Source organism: Camelus ferus, chromosome 18 (genome assembly GCF_009834535.1).
Source record: "Camelus ferus isolate YT-003-E chromosome 18, BCGSAC_Cfer_1.0, whole genome shotgun sequence".
Lineage (NCBI taxonomy): Eukaryota > Metazoa > Chordata > Mammalia > Artiodactyla > Camelidae > Camelus > Camelus ferus.
This window is the reverse complement of record NC_045713.1, coordinates 15,549,445-15,562,559: the sequence shown is the minus strand read 5'-3', so window position 1 is coordinate 15,562,559 and position 13,115 is coordinate 15,549,445. Positions and strand designations below refer to the sequence as shown.

General features: G+C 61.2%; 2 protein-coding genes across 7 annotated transcripts in view; one reads left to right on the top strand and one right to left on the bottom strand.

The window, feature by feature from the left end:
- The window catches only part of CORO7 (coronin 7), a 54,789-nt gene that overhangs the window by 30,485 nt on the left and 11,189 nt on the right, over positions 1–13,115 (top strand). The window contains exon 1 of one of the 6 annotated variants that reach the window (XM_032461081.1): positions 10,440–10,820. The exons of the other annotated variants lie outside the window; for them this stretch is intronic. Within the exon in view, the coding sequence (XP_032316972.1) occupies positions 10,792–10,820 (29 nt within the window). The 5' untranslated portion in view covers positions 10,440–10,791. Of the gene's footprint in view, positions 1–10,439; positions 10,821–13,115 lie in introns of those variants that run through there. 6 annotated transcript variants of the gene reach the window in all.
- On the bottom strand, positions 661–11,549 carry VASN (vasorin). Its single transcript, XM_032461091.1, has 2 exons — positions 11,381–11,549; positions 661–3,319 (listed from the first exon to the last, which is right to left on the bottom strand). Exon 2 carries the CDS (start codon positions 3,307–3,309, stop codon positions 1,276–1,278), a length of 2,034 nt encoding a protein of 677 aa, XP_032316982.1. The 5' UTR covers positions 3,310–3,319; positions 11,381–11,549; the 3' UTR covers positions 661–1,275.

Genomic DNA, 13,115 nt, shown 5'->3' with positions numbered 1-13,115 from the left:
CACCAGAGGGTTCTTGTCATTCAGAATCTGTGCTGCCTCTCCACCCAAGCCCCTTCCTGTAGCTAGAGCAGGAGGCTGGGAGCAAGGTCTCCCAGCCTGGGCCATGCGTGTTGCCTGGTCCAGGACCACCCACAAAGGCCTGGTTGGACATGGCTAGAGGCACCCCCTCCACAGATGAAGGCAGGCAGTGAACTGCTGTCAGACCTGTCCCTGAGGAGGGACCTTTGAGGGTCCTCTTGGCCAGTGTCTGCCACAAGCATCTCCCCAGTCTCTCCTAGGAGCCCTGCAGCTCCTGTTGGCAGAAGGCTAGGCCTGGATAGGGTAAAGTTGCCCTAACTATTTACTCTGCCCTGCGGTTGGAAGTGGTCCTGCTCCCATCCCTGCTCCCACCTGGGATGCTGACTAGGGCCTGGTGCCTGCTGAGGAGAGGGGTCCTGGACCCCAGCTTCCCCACAGAAACGGCTGTCCCTTTATTTTATTTTTGCAAACTTTTTTTTTAATGGCAGTACTGGAAATTGAACCCAGGACCTCATGCATGCTAAGTATGCACTTGACTACTGAGCTGTACTCTCCCCTCAAGTGCTGCCCCTTTATGCCGATTCTGCGCGCCACCCTCCCTCCACCCAGTCCAGGTACAGTGGGGCCGTGCCGAAGAAACACTCATTTCTTTTCATCCTTTATTTTTCTTACAAAAGGCCTTCATATTGTTTGTCTTACAAAAACCAAAGTCCTTGTCTCTGAGTTTGAAAACATTTTCCCAGAATAAATGGGAAAGGATCTTTTATAAATATATTTTAAAAAACAAAAGCAAAACTTGTTCCTAAAGCATCTTGCTTTCCAGTTTCTTTTGTTCCTTCACTCCCTGGAGCCGAGGCAGGGCCACACACCCCATCCCTAACCCCACTCTCCCTCTGCTCTCTTTTCCGGGGGCTTCCTTCACTGGCCACCCAGAGCCTCCCTGGGGTGTGGGGCTTCGCAGCCCCGGGCCTGTGTTACCAGCACACGGCAGGGCCCGCCCCACCCCGGGGGTTGCATGTTGCAGAGGATGGGGCTGACGCCATCCTTTAGGCACTCGAGTTGGGTCACACCTCAGAGGTCATCACCTGGGTCTCAGCATCTTACAGACTAGGAGACCAAGGTCCAGAGAGGGGTCACACAGCCCCAGTCGTGACGTGTCCTCGTTCGGATCTGAGAACTTCCTTGGTCTGGCAGCAGGAGACTGGCCAGTCCCAGTGGGGCTGAGCACCTGACCTCGGTGGTCCATCACTCCCAGGCTTAGATGTAGGGTTTAGCAGGGAGGGGCCCCTGTTGGCTGGGCCCCGAGTAGCCCATGAGCGGCACCTCACACTCAGGCCCTCCAGGTGGGGCTTCCCCACCACCCTCAGTTGCCTTGGGGCTTGGCTCCAAGGGGGTCTTCACCCCCTCCAACTCCAGGGGCCCGGCCCCCGGCCCCACCTGCCCTTTGCCCTGAGCCACAGCTGCTGCGGCCCGTCCCCGCCGCACACAGATGGCTGCCCCCACGGCGGCCAGCACGGCCAGGAGCACAGCAGCCAGGGCAGGCGCGATGAGGAGTGGCAGGTTGCCCTCGCGCGCCTGGGTGACCGGGGAGTGGTTGGAACGGGCAGCTGGGGGTGTGCGGGCCTCCCCACAGGCCTCTTCGCCCTCAGGCACCCTCCCGGCCCCCAGGGGCCTGACACAGATGGAGTAGGTGGCGTTGGGCCGCAGCTGGGTGACTGTGTACTCGGCGAGTGAGGCGGGCAGCCGCAGTGTCACTGGCCGCTTGTCAGGACCAGACAGGTTGCGGTAGGTGAGGCGGAGGCTCCTGAGCTGCACGGGGCTGCCCTGCAGGTAGCGCTGCAGCCCCACCCGCAGGGAGGTGGGGCTTGCAGGCTCGATGCCGAGGGGCAGGGGCTGGGGTGGCCGTGGCGTGGCCGGGGCAGGACTGGGCCTTGGCCCTTGCCTCACCCGGCTGTCACAGTACAGGCCGGTGAAGCCCTCGGGGCACAGGCACTCCAGGTGGCCCCGAGGCCCCAGGTGGCAGGTGCCCCCGTTGAGGCAGATGGATGCTGGGCAGTCCTGGGGCCAGGGGGCAAGCCCCACAGTTGGTGGAACATCAGATGGCAGGCTCTGGGCCTCGGTGGCAGGCTCTGTGGGGCTAAACCAGGTGGGAGCTGGGCTAGAAGGTGGGAATGTGGGCTCCCACACCGTGGGCCTCGTGGTGGGCACCGTGGGCCTCGTGGTGGTGGTGGCCGGGCAGCCAAAGTCAGCATAGTCAAGGTCCAGGAGCAGCCGGCCCGCGTTCTTGGGTGGGAAGTGGCAGCGCGTCTCCTCGGGGCTGGCCAGCGCCACGCGGCTCTCCCGCACCCAGGGGCCGAACCAGCTCAGGGGGCACACGCAGTTGAAGGGGTTACGGGCAGCCGCCAAGAGCCGCAGGCGGGGGAAGAGGCCTGAGAGCTCGTGCGGCAGGGCCTGCAGGCTCAGATTGCTCAGGTCCAGCTCCTGGAGGGCCACCAGGCCAGCCAGGTCCTCGGGCCGCAGCTGGGCGATGCGTGTGTTGCCGGCCAGCCGCAGGCGCGTCAGTCCCCGCAGGCCACGGATGGCAGGTGGCACACGCTCCAGCTGGTTGTCGGCTACATCCAGGTCGTGGAGGTTCCGCAGGCGGCCAAAGAGCCCTTCGTCCAGCCGCTGCAGCCCCAGGCCGGCCAGCCGCAGCGCCTCAACGTTGGCGGTGTCCAGGCTGTCGGGCTCCAGGGCTGGGAGGCTGTTGTGACTGAGGTCGAGCAGCAGCAGGCGCGGCAGGCGCAGCGGGGGCAGCACCCGCAGCTCGTTGTCCTGCAGCTTGAGCTCCAGGAGGTGGTCGAGTGCATCGAAAGCACCGGGCTGGATGTGGTGGATGCGGTTCTTGCCCAGGTAGAGGCGCTCCAGGCGCCGCAGGCCGCGGAAGGTGTCATTGGTGATTTCCCGCAGCCTATTGGCTGTCAGGTCCAGGTTGCTAAGGTTGGCCAGAGGCTGGAAGACCCCACCCGGCAGGCTGGCAATCTGGTTCTGCGACAGGTCCAGGAGCTGCAGGCCTGGCAGGCTGGCAAAGCTGCCCACGTCAAGTGTGGTGATGCCGTTCTCAAAGATGTACAGGCCCACTGTGTCGGGCGGCACATCGTGAGGCACCGTGGTCCCCTGGCGGGCAGTGCAGAAGACTGTCTGTGGCTGGTTGCACTGGCAGCCTGATGGGCAGCCCTGCACCCTGGGCCTCAGGGCTGGCAGCAGCAGCAGCAGTGGCAGCAACAGGCGTGGGGGGATCCTGGAGCTCATCTTCTGGTCCCTGGGAGCAGAGAGGAGAGGGGAGACCATGAGTCAGGAGCCCTAGGGGATAGCCACTCCAGGAAGGATGAAGGGAATTCCCAGCCCCCTTCAGCATTCCCTGCCTCCAAATCCAACAGCACACAGTAGTTGTGAGTCAGGTCCCCAGTGTCCTGGCTGGGTTCCTGTCCCAGACCCATCACTCCGTCGCTATGTGACTTTGAGCAGTCACATGACCTCGTTATGATATCAATTGCTACTTCCTGTGCTGTCACCAGGGTTCGGTGGGCTGGTGCACACAGAGGGGGGCTGGCCCCCAAACACTCAGTGACCATGAATAACCTCCCTTCTTAGCCCCAGCCTTCTCACCTCTCTATGGCTGAGAGAGAACACATGGTCAAAAAGCATCAGATTCTGCCCCAACTCCGCCCACCCCCCTTGCCAAATTCCCCCCAAAATCTCTGCTGAAGTGGGCAAGGAAGGGGTGAGAATGGTGGGTTCTGGAGCAGCAGCCCCTCCCGCAGCATCTGGGAGAGACAGACGGGTGGGCAGGAGGCCGAGCCTGAGTGCGTAAGTAGAGAAGCAGGCTGCCCCGGGCCGCCGGCCCCTGCTGCCACACTCCGCGTCCTCCAAGTGAGGAGACCGCAGCGGGAAGACTTCACATGGAAACTATGGGATTGGTGTTTTTTCCACTTGTGAAGTCAGACCTGCCCAGGACGGGAGCTGTGGGCCTGCGAGGATGTGGCCAGCAGGAAAGTTCCTGGGGGAGAGGGCAGAGGAGGGCTGGAGCCATTGGCAGGTGTCCCCTATGGGAAGGGGGGAGGCACGGAATCTTGGTCTCCAGATCCCCTGCCTCTCAGCTGTGATGACAGAACTAGAGGTGAGGGGGGTCCAGCCTCCCTGGGCAGGCAGACTCAGCGCTCAGGTTGGGGGACGTTGGTTGTGTGGTGGCCCCAGAAGCAGTGCCAAGCCTCGAAATGCTCCACAGATTGGATCCTCTGTTGTTTCTCAGGGTCTGCCCTGGGCCAACCATTGAACAAGAGAAGCAGCAGCCCTCCCCATGTGCCAGGGGCACTGAGCGTCTGCTGTCCCCTCGTTCAGTCCCCAGCAGCCACTCCAGGTGGAAGCTATTATCCCCACACTCAGATGACAGGAGAAAGGGGGCTCCTAGAGGTGCAGTGACTTGCTGTTGTCACACTGCCGGCAAATCAGAGCTGGAGCCCAGGTCCTTAACCACATCCAGGTGCAGCTGGGCCTGCCCTCCTGACGTGGGCCCCAGTCCTGCCTGGGGTGGGGGTGGCTCCCCCAGCTGCTGCAGGCTCCCACTCATAGCTGGAACTGCCTAAGACATGGGCCCCCCTTCGCTCAGGCTCCTGGGGGGAGCCCAGGGGGCCACTGCAGCAGCAGTGCCCACATTCTGGGCCCCTAGAGTCCCTGAGAGGCTGACACCCCTCCCCTCCAGGTGCCTCCTGCAAGCACAAGGGCCTTTTGTGCTGGGGCTCAGCCTCCCCTTCCCCCACGCTGGCTAGCCATCCAGCCACAGCAGGTAGCACAGCCCCCAGCCCAGCCTGCCTTGTACCCGCTGTGGTTGATCAGACTGACCCTCCCCAGGTACGCAGGCTCCTGGAACGTGAGGCAGAGGAGGGAAGATGGTCCCTGGAAGGCCACTGTGGTCTGGGGCCACCTCTGGGTAAAAGCCTGTCACCAGGCTGGGCCTCCCTAGGCCCTGCCCACCTGCAGAGTCTTCTCCGCCTCTCAGTAGTTAAAACACTGATGACCACCCTTCGAGGCCAGCCAGAGAGGCCTTCCCTGACTCCCAGGCAGCGCCACCTCCTGTGCTCTCCAGATTGTACTGTCCCCTCTCTGAGGGGAGGCCCTGTCTGTTTTCACTCCTGTGCACCCTAGAGCACATCTTTGCTGAGTCAACGGTGGGGCAGGGTCTTTCACTCAGCCTCAGATGAAGCTCAGCCAGAACCCGGGAGGCCTCATGTGCCCCTGGCCCTGCCGGCAGTCCCGTCCCGAGGGGACTCTGTGTGCCGCACCCAGCCTCCTCCCCCGTGTGGACCCGCTCCACCCTCACTGACTCAGAAGGCGGCGGGTGGCGGGTGGCGGGTGCAGCCTGGCCTCCAGATGTGGGCTGTGAGCGACCCCCGCCCCCTCATCCACGTGGGGGGTGAGCAGCCTCCCCTTGAATCAGCCCTCCTGGCAGGGGGTGGGGCAGGCAGGGTCAAGAAGGGAGCAGCCAGTCTCTGGAGTGGGAGGGGTCCTACACGTGGCCAGACTGGCCACCCCTGCGGCTTCAGCTCCCCCTGGGCCTCATATAAGGTCACGGTTAAAAGCTCACGTTCCAGTCAGGAAGCCCTGGGCCAGGGGTGTCCAAGCTGTGAGGCCACAGACAGCAGCCTTCTCTCAGTACCTCAGTTTCCTCATCTGTCCACAAGGGCATTTCAGAATCGACACCTCCCAAGACTAGGAACACGGAACATCGAGCTGCCAGGCGTGGTCCCATTCTGCATTGAGGAAGGGATCAGCCTGGGCTCTGGGTTTCACTCCTGGCCCTTTAATCAGTAAAGCCACCATGGGGGAGGGAGGCAGGGAAGCTGAGGTTCTGTCTGGCTGCAGGGTGGCAATCTGGCTGAGCTGGTGGAGAGCAGGGGCTGGATCAGAACAAGAGCAACTGGCATTCTGGGCTGGGGAGACCCCAGCAGGCAGCAGCTACCCTGCTTCCCACCCCCTATGCTGCAGGGATGAGTGCTGCTGCCCACTCTACCCATCCAGCAAGGAGTTGGCACCAGGGCCTGGGAAAATAGCAGGCTGGGGGCTGTCAGCTCCAGGAGCTCTGCCACCAAGAGGGGACCCAGAGGGCGAAGATTGACGGTGGAGGGGACAGTTGGGGCAGCAGGAGACAAGTTCTACTCCTAAATAGCTTTCTAGATCCCTTCTCAACCATGGGCTTGTTTCTCACCAGCCTTGCTTCAGCCTCTGGAGTTGTTCCGAGCACCCAGGGGTTGTAGTTCTGGGTTGTTCTGTTTGTTTTAAATGGGGAAGTTCTTTTAACAAGTTCTGGGAGTGATCCCGCCTGTCTGGGCGCGTGCTGGTGTGTGTGTGTGCATTGGGGGTGGGGGTGTCTCGCTGGGGTCACGGCTGCCCTGGCCCTTGCAATTTCAGCAGCTCTGAAGGACCACGGGCCTGGGCTTTGATATCTGATCTGCTGACTCGAGGCAGGGAGGTGGGACCTTTCCTGCTGCAAAGGGTGTGGGGAGAATTATGGAGGCAGCCTGGGATTTGGCGGGGGAGGGGAGACCAGGAGGGCAAAGTGTCCAGGGCCTCCAGCTGGACCCACCTTGGCCTGGCCCCACCTCGGGGTCCTCCAGGGAACAGTGCTGGGATGGGGTTTGGGGTCCGACATGACAACCTGGCCACAGCCCTTCACCTCAGTTCTCGTCTGTGAAGTGGGGGGGGGGGGGCTGGGTATAGCATCTGAGTCTCAGGGCTGTTTAGTTTGTACCTGGAGAACATTCTAAGTGGTCAGTAAACATTAGCTACCAAGAGTGTCACCCATAAAACCTAAGTCCTGCCTTCCACATACGGGGTGAGGGTGCCATGGTACGAGAGGGGTTCCACGCATATTTCAGCACAGACAGGAGGCCCCGGGGCCCAGGGTGAGGCCTCCACCCTCAGGTGTGGGAGAGCCGGAGAAGCTGGGGAGAGCAGCCTGAAGAGGGGTGTCTTTAGTTCTGGAAGGGGGTGGGGGGAGTGAGCTGTCCTTTGGCCAGCACCTTCAGCATATGACCTGGGGGGGCAGGGCGGAGCAGAAGGAGGAACTCTATGAGTAAAGACATCGTCATCTCAGCTCTGAGGAGGACCCAGAGTGTCCTCACCCACCCCCAAGTGTGGGACACACCTGGAGGCACCCACTCACACATAGGCCCTGGGTCAGGGAGGGAATGGCCAGTATGTAGAACCCTGGCTTTTGAGTGACCACATGAGACCTCAGGCTGGAGCATCTCAGCCTGGCTGGTGGGGAAAGAGGTACAAGCAGAGAAAGGTACACCCACCCCCCTATACCCGACACTAAAGAGTGGGTACAGGGGTCTGGTGCTGCAGATCTGACCCCACGGGTCTGGGCTGTGGCTCTAGTGCCGGCCTGCCGGCCAGGCCTGGCAACAGCCCAGCCCAGGAGTCTGCCAACCCCCCAGGCAGGCGGGACCATGCCGGCGGCCAGAATGGCTGGCTCCAGTTTTGCTGACGTGTATGAGGAGGCTCTGGGCCTGAGCCAGGTCCACCAGTCTCCCCATCCCTGGGGAGCAGCAGCCCCTGGCCTAGCAGGTTGGGTTCTCTGTCCTAGACCCTCATGGAATGGGCCGAGGGGGCTGAGCCTCCAGTTCCTCAGAGACAGCCCTCTCTGTGTGTGGGGGTCCTAGCCCTGCCCTATAATCAAGTTGGGGGTCCCCACCAGTCTTGGCATCTCTGCCTTACTTAACTCCATCACCACCAGTGGTTGGTTCTGCTCATGCTACAGATAAGGTCCGACACTCCACGACCTCATCTAGGTCCCTTCTCTTCCGTCTCCCACCTATAGGGCTTCTCAGACCCAGCTGCACATCAAAATCACCAGGAAGCTTTAGAAAGTTCCTAATGCCTGGGCCCCCTACACCACCCCCAACCCCAACCAATTAAATAAGAATTTCTGGAGTGAGAGTCAGGCAGAGTTGTGTTTTAGAGAAGCTCCTTGGGTGGGTCTCCCATATAGCCAGGTCTCAGATCCTGGGGCACAGGGTTGCAGAGGGGGACAGTGTGTCAGCCCATCTCCCTGCCCAGGGAAGAGTGGATCCCTGAGCAGGCATGGCCAGCTGGCAGCACTAGAAGAGCAGGAACTGGGCTTTCTGCCTCCCCTTCCTCCATAGCAGGAGCTGCCTGGCCCCAGGTGGGTGCCTTCTGTGGCACCGTGGGTGACTTGGTGGCCGCCAGACCTGTCAGCCCAGGGCAGGAAGACCGGTGACTAAGGCCAGTCCCTGACTTGAGCCCTGAGGGCAGCAGGACATGCCTTCTCACTCGGGAGAGGTGCCACTCTACTGAGAGGACACCTGCTGCCCCAGGAGCTATACTGGTGGCTGTGGCCCAACTTGAAATGGGCTGATCCAGATGCCAGTTGGCACACGCAGGTGTGATGCCGCTGGGACTGGCCTCAGACATGGGGCCTCATCACTGCCCTGTCCACACCCAGAGCCAAGCACATATCAAGTAAGGCTCTAACCCTGCAATTAACCTTGAATTTGCCAGAGGAAGACCGTAGTCACCAAGGGAGGCCGCCAGTCCCAAGTCAACTAGGCCCAGGCTGTCTGGGGCTTGACAGGGTCCGAGAAGGAAATGGCCCCAGAAGGGGTCTTGCCCTTCTCATTCTCATCATGCCCAGGGTTCTTGGTCACCCTGCGGCAGAAGAGGCCCTTCCTGGGGTCTGTGAGCTGATCAGCGGGCAGGTGGGATTGATTAGGGGAGCCGCAACCTTATCTCTCAGCTCTCACTGCTGCCCATCCAGGCCCAGGGCCAGTGGGGCCCCAGTGGCCACCCCAGCCTCAGCCCCAGCCTCTTCTCAATGCAAGCCAGCTCTCTCCTTCCTCCTTAATTAAATCTCTCTGGCAGCCTCTGAGGAATGTCAGAGCCTTATTGCATTCCCCGGGAGGAGACCGGTGGGGGGCTGGCCCCAACCTTGGAGAGGAACTGGCCCCTCGCCTGCCCCCACCCCACCTGCCCCCACCCCCCAAATCCGAGGTGGCCCAAGGGAGCTTGCTCCAGCCTCTCCATACCCAGGGAGGCTGGAATGAGGAAAAGCGGGGGAGGCCCACAGGCCTGGCCGGCCAGGCGGCCCAGCCAGCTGAGGGAAAGCAATCCGGCTGACTCTGGAATGTGGAAACCGATAAAAGGAAGAGGGCTGAGCCCCCGCCCACCCTCGCTGCACCCCTGCCTGCCCCCAAACACAGCCCTGCTCTAGTCACGCGCGCGCAGACACATGCCCACGCCAGACACACGCCCACTGGGCTGTACTCTGAGACACACACACACCCTCCCCCTTCTCCAAGAACTCTCAAATTCCACAGCAGTGAGGGGAGCTGGTTTTCTTGGCAGTACAGAGCCTTGGGCTCTCTGGCCCAGAGAGGGGACTCTGAGGGGGGCTCTGGGAAGAATCACTAACCCTGTTAGGTGGCACTGCTGTGCTTCCCACGAGCTGCCAATGGTCAGGGATGCTTCTGTGGACAGAGGCTCACCCAGCCTTCTCTCTGGTCACCAGGGGCACTGAATGGCTGGCCAGCGCACTGAGGTGGGAGCTGCCTCCTGGGCCCAGCTGAGACCCTTGTCCTGATCCCAGGAGCTGCCTAGCCCAGGGGTGGGATCCACTTAACCCCCACAAGGCCTCAACTCTACCTGGGACTTGTCCCAACTGCCCTAGGGCTGTAGTGGGGATGTCAGGAATGGGAGCCAGGAACTGGACCCATCTCCTGCCCAGGGCATCTCCCTGGCCCCAGGGCTTCCTGGGCAGAGCACAGGTCTGGGCACTGTCTGAGAGACTTCAGACAGTTGAACTCCTCCTCCACGTCCAGAGTCTGGAGAGAGTGGTGCCATTCCAGCAAATTCCCTAAGACTTCAGCCCCCACCTGCCCCATCTGACCCTCTGGACCCACAAGTCCTAGAGTAGTTTTAGTCTGACGCCATGAGACTGGGGGAGGTAGGAACAGGCAGTGCCCAGGCCCCCAGCCTGGCACGTGTGTGCTCATCCTCCCTCCCTGGGCCCAGGAGAGGCCAGATAATGGTCTGGAGGGAATCCAGCTGGGCTGCTCATTACCAGAGCCCTCTTCCTGCCTCTGACACTCTGTTTACAGAAGCTCCAGGGGTTGATTCCCCTGGGAGAAGACAGCAAACTCAGGGGAATGCTCTCCCATCCCCCCACCCGCCTGCCTTAGCCTTGTTGGGCCCAGCTGGGCTCATACTGGACGTCATGGCCTGCTGGGCCCCCTGACCTCACTTGGAGGTCACCTGCCCAGCCACCCTTCTATGCCCCCAATGCCCAATAGTACAGCCTAGTGGGAAGGGACCTTTCAGACTTAGTCCAGTCCATCAGCTCTAGAAGCTCTTGGCTTGGGGAGGGGGGTTCTGGGTCCTGGTGCCTCTCTCCAGAGCCTCACCTGGCCTCGGTGCAAAAGGCAAGCAGAGGGACATTCAGGGCCACTTCCTCCTTACCACTTTTCAGACTCCACCCCTCGGCCCCAGTGGGAGAGGTTGTCAGCGACCCTGGTGTGGTAATCGTTAACGAATAGGGGGAGGCAAAACGGTTGGCACCAATCCGCTGGCTTGCCAGTGACCACAGGGGACCTCAGCAGCCCTCAGGCCTCAGTGCTGCCAGCCCAGGGACACAAAAGACTAGGCTGGCTCCAGGCCATTGGGTTCACAGCCTGAGCAAAGCCCCTTCCCTGGCAGAGGCAGAGATGGGGCAGCCTGATGCCTGGAGTACGACCCAGCCTGCCAAGGTCTGTACCCACCTCCCCAGGGTTTCATCCGTGTGGCCCACCTGCTTTGACCCAAGTGACAGGGGCCCTAAGGACCCTAGGCCTTTGATCTGCACAGGGGCATGGGGGCGGGGACGGGGGTTGGGGGTGTCCATGCCCAGAACCAGACTGTATCACTCCAGGAGTAAAAGTAACCCAAGACTATGGTTTGGCCATCCCCTCAAAGGGATTTGATTCATAAAACTGGTCATGCCGGAGGGCCCAGCCGTGGGAGGAGGAAGCGGGGGGGGGGTGTTTATTTTGTCTGCTCACAGCCCCGCGGGCCCGTGAGCCGCGTACACGCGCGCGCGCACTCCGGCCGTGGGGCTGTCGGCGCCCAGGGACTGCCAGAGGAGGGGGCGGGCCCTGTGCGCCCCTGGGTTGGCCCAGGTGATCGTGTCGGACTGGGGGCACAATCTGCCTGAGTGCGTGTGCACGCGGCGGAGGTGGAGGGTCTTCGCGCGTGATCGGCGCGTGTGCACAGCCCGCTCCGTGGCGTCCCCGGTTCCCGCCCGCAGTACCCTAACCCGGCAGACACTCACCGGGCGGCAGCGGCAGTGGCGGGAGCCGGGCGGGGCGGGCCGCAGCCTCAGTGCTTCCCAGCCCGGCGGCCGGAGGGGTCCGAGGTCCCGAGGTCCCGAGGTCCCGAGGCAGTCGCGTCCGCGTCTCCCCGCCCCAGGCTTGGGCTGCGGAGTCGGCTCGCGGGAGGCGGGTCGCACCTTAAGAGCAGGGGGCGGGGCCGCCTCGGGATGGGGGCGGGGCTGTTCCCCATTGGCCGGGGCGGGGCGGACAGAGACCCGCCTTCCCTCGCCGCAGAAAGGGTCATTCCGCGGAGTAGCCAGGTCCTCACCTCGCCACCTCCTGACCAGGCGGGCGGGAAAGATCCCTTCAGGAGTCAAGAGTCCCGCAGCACAGTCTGGTCTGCCACTAGTTCGCAGTATAGCCTTGGGCAGATCCCTGTGTTTAGTGGAAAAAAAGAGCGAATATTGAGTGGGATCAAGCGTCCCAAATCTGGATGCCTATAACACACCAGGAAGGTGATAAAAATTCGAGGAATGGACCCCAGAGTCTGTGGAGACCTGGAATGGGGAACCTGGTGTAAGGGTCAGCCCCTATGACCTGTCCCAATCTGCCAGAGTTTTCAGGAGATACTGGAAGTCTGGATTTTTTTTAGGTGAAATCTCTCAATGTGTTGTTGGTAGGTAATACCAATTTCAAAAACTCCTGGATAGGCCACACACACACAGATCCCTTCTGACAGCCTGCAAAGTACAGTCTCCAATGCCAAATCCGAGTCCTGGGGTCCTTTTAGCCATGACAGCTTTCAGGACCTTGAGCATCCCTGGACACCTTCCCCATGTGTTAGATGAAGGGACTGAGACAGGAAAGGGACGTGACAGATTACCCACGGTTTCTGACAGCTTCAAGGCTAGAATGTGCTGGGGGTTGCTAGGCTGAAGTGGGAGGTTGGGTCTTGCCATCAGTAGGTGGCCCTTGATGAGGCAGAAGGGGCAGGGTGCCAGGGGCTGGACCAGTCCAGAAAAATCCCCTGCCTTGGAGGATTCCCGGAAAACGTTTTGCTCCCCTCCCCCCTCTGCACTTGTGGTCAGACTCATGTCTCAGGACCTTTTGGGACCCAACTCCACACTTGACTTTCAGACAGCCCCTGGACACCCACCACTCCCTCCAGCCCATCCTGCAGCCAGGGCCTTTGGCTGGGCCAGCTCGAGTCTCGGGGCCTGAAGGCTTGTCCCAGCAGGCTGAGCCACACCAGCTCGGGGGGTGGTGCGTGGATTTTGAAGGACTCAATCACCTCCAGAAGGCAGGATGCTTTCTGTATCCAGTCTCTAACAGGGATAAGCAGGGTCCAGCTGCAATAGCTACCTCCCAAACTTTCCCTGTCAGCTGTTTGCCTCCTCACGATTTCTCCCCCATGGGGCCCCTTCCAGGATGGGCAGGGGTCTGCATCTCATGCTTTTCATGTTATACGTGGGTGTGGGATACGCCTTGTGAACTTCTGAACATCCCCTCTTTGGCCAGTGCTGGCCCTCAGGTGTGTTTCATTTGGCCTGTGTGGGAGTTTTTTAAAATTTGAAGCCATTGCCAGCATTAAAAAATCCAGTGGCTTCACATTAAAGAGGGACTTTCCAGCGTACCTTGAACAGGAACTCTCGGCCAGGGCTGAATGGCAGCTACCCTCTCTGACCAGAGCCCAGACTCACAGATTGCCCCAGTCCCCACCACTCCCAGTTGTCTCACAGCAGTCTGCTTAACTCG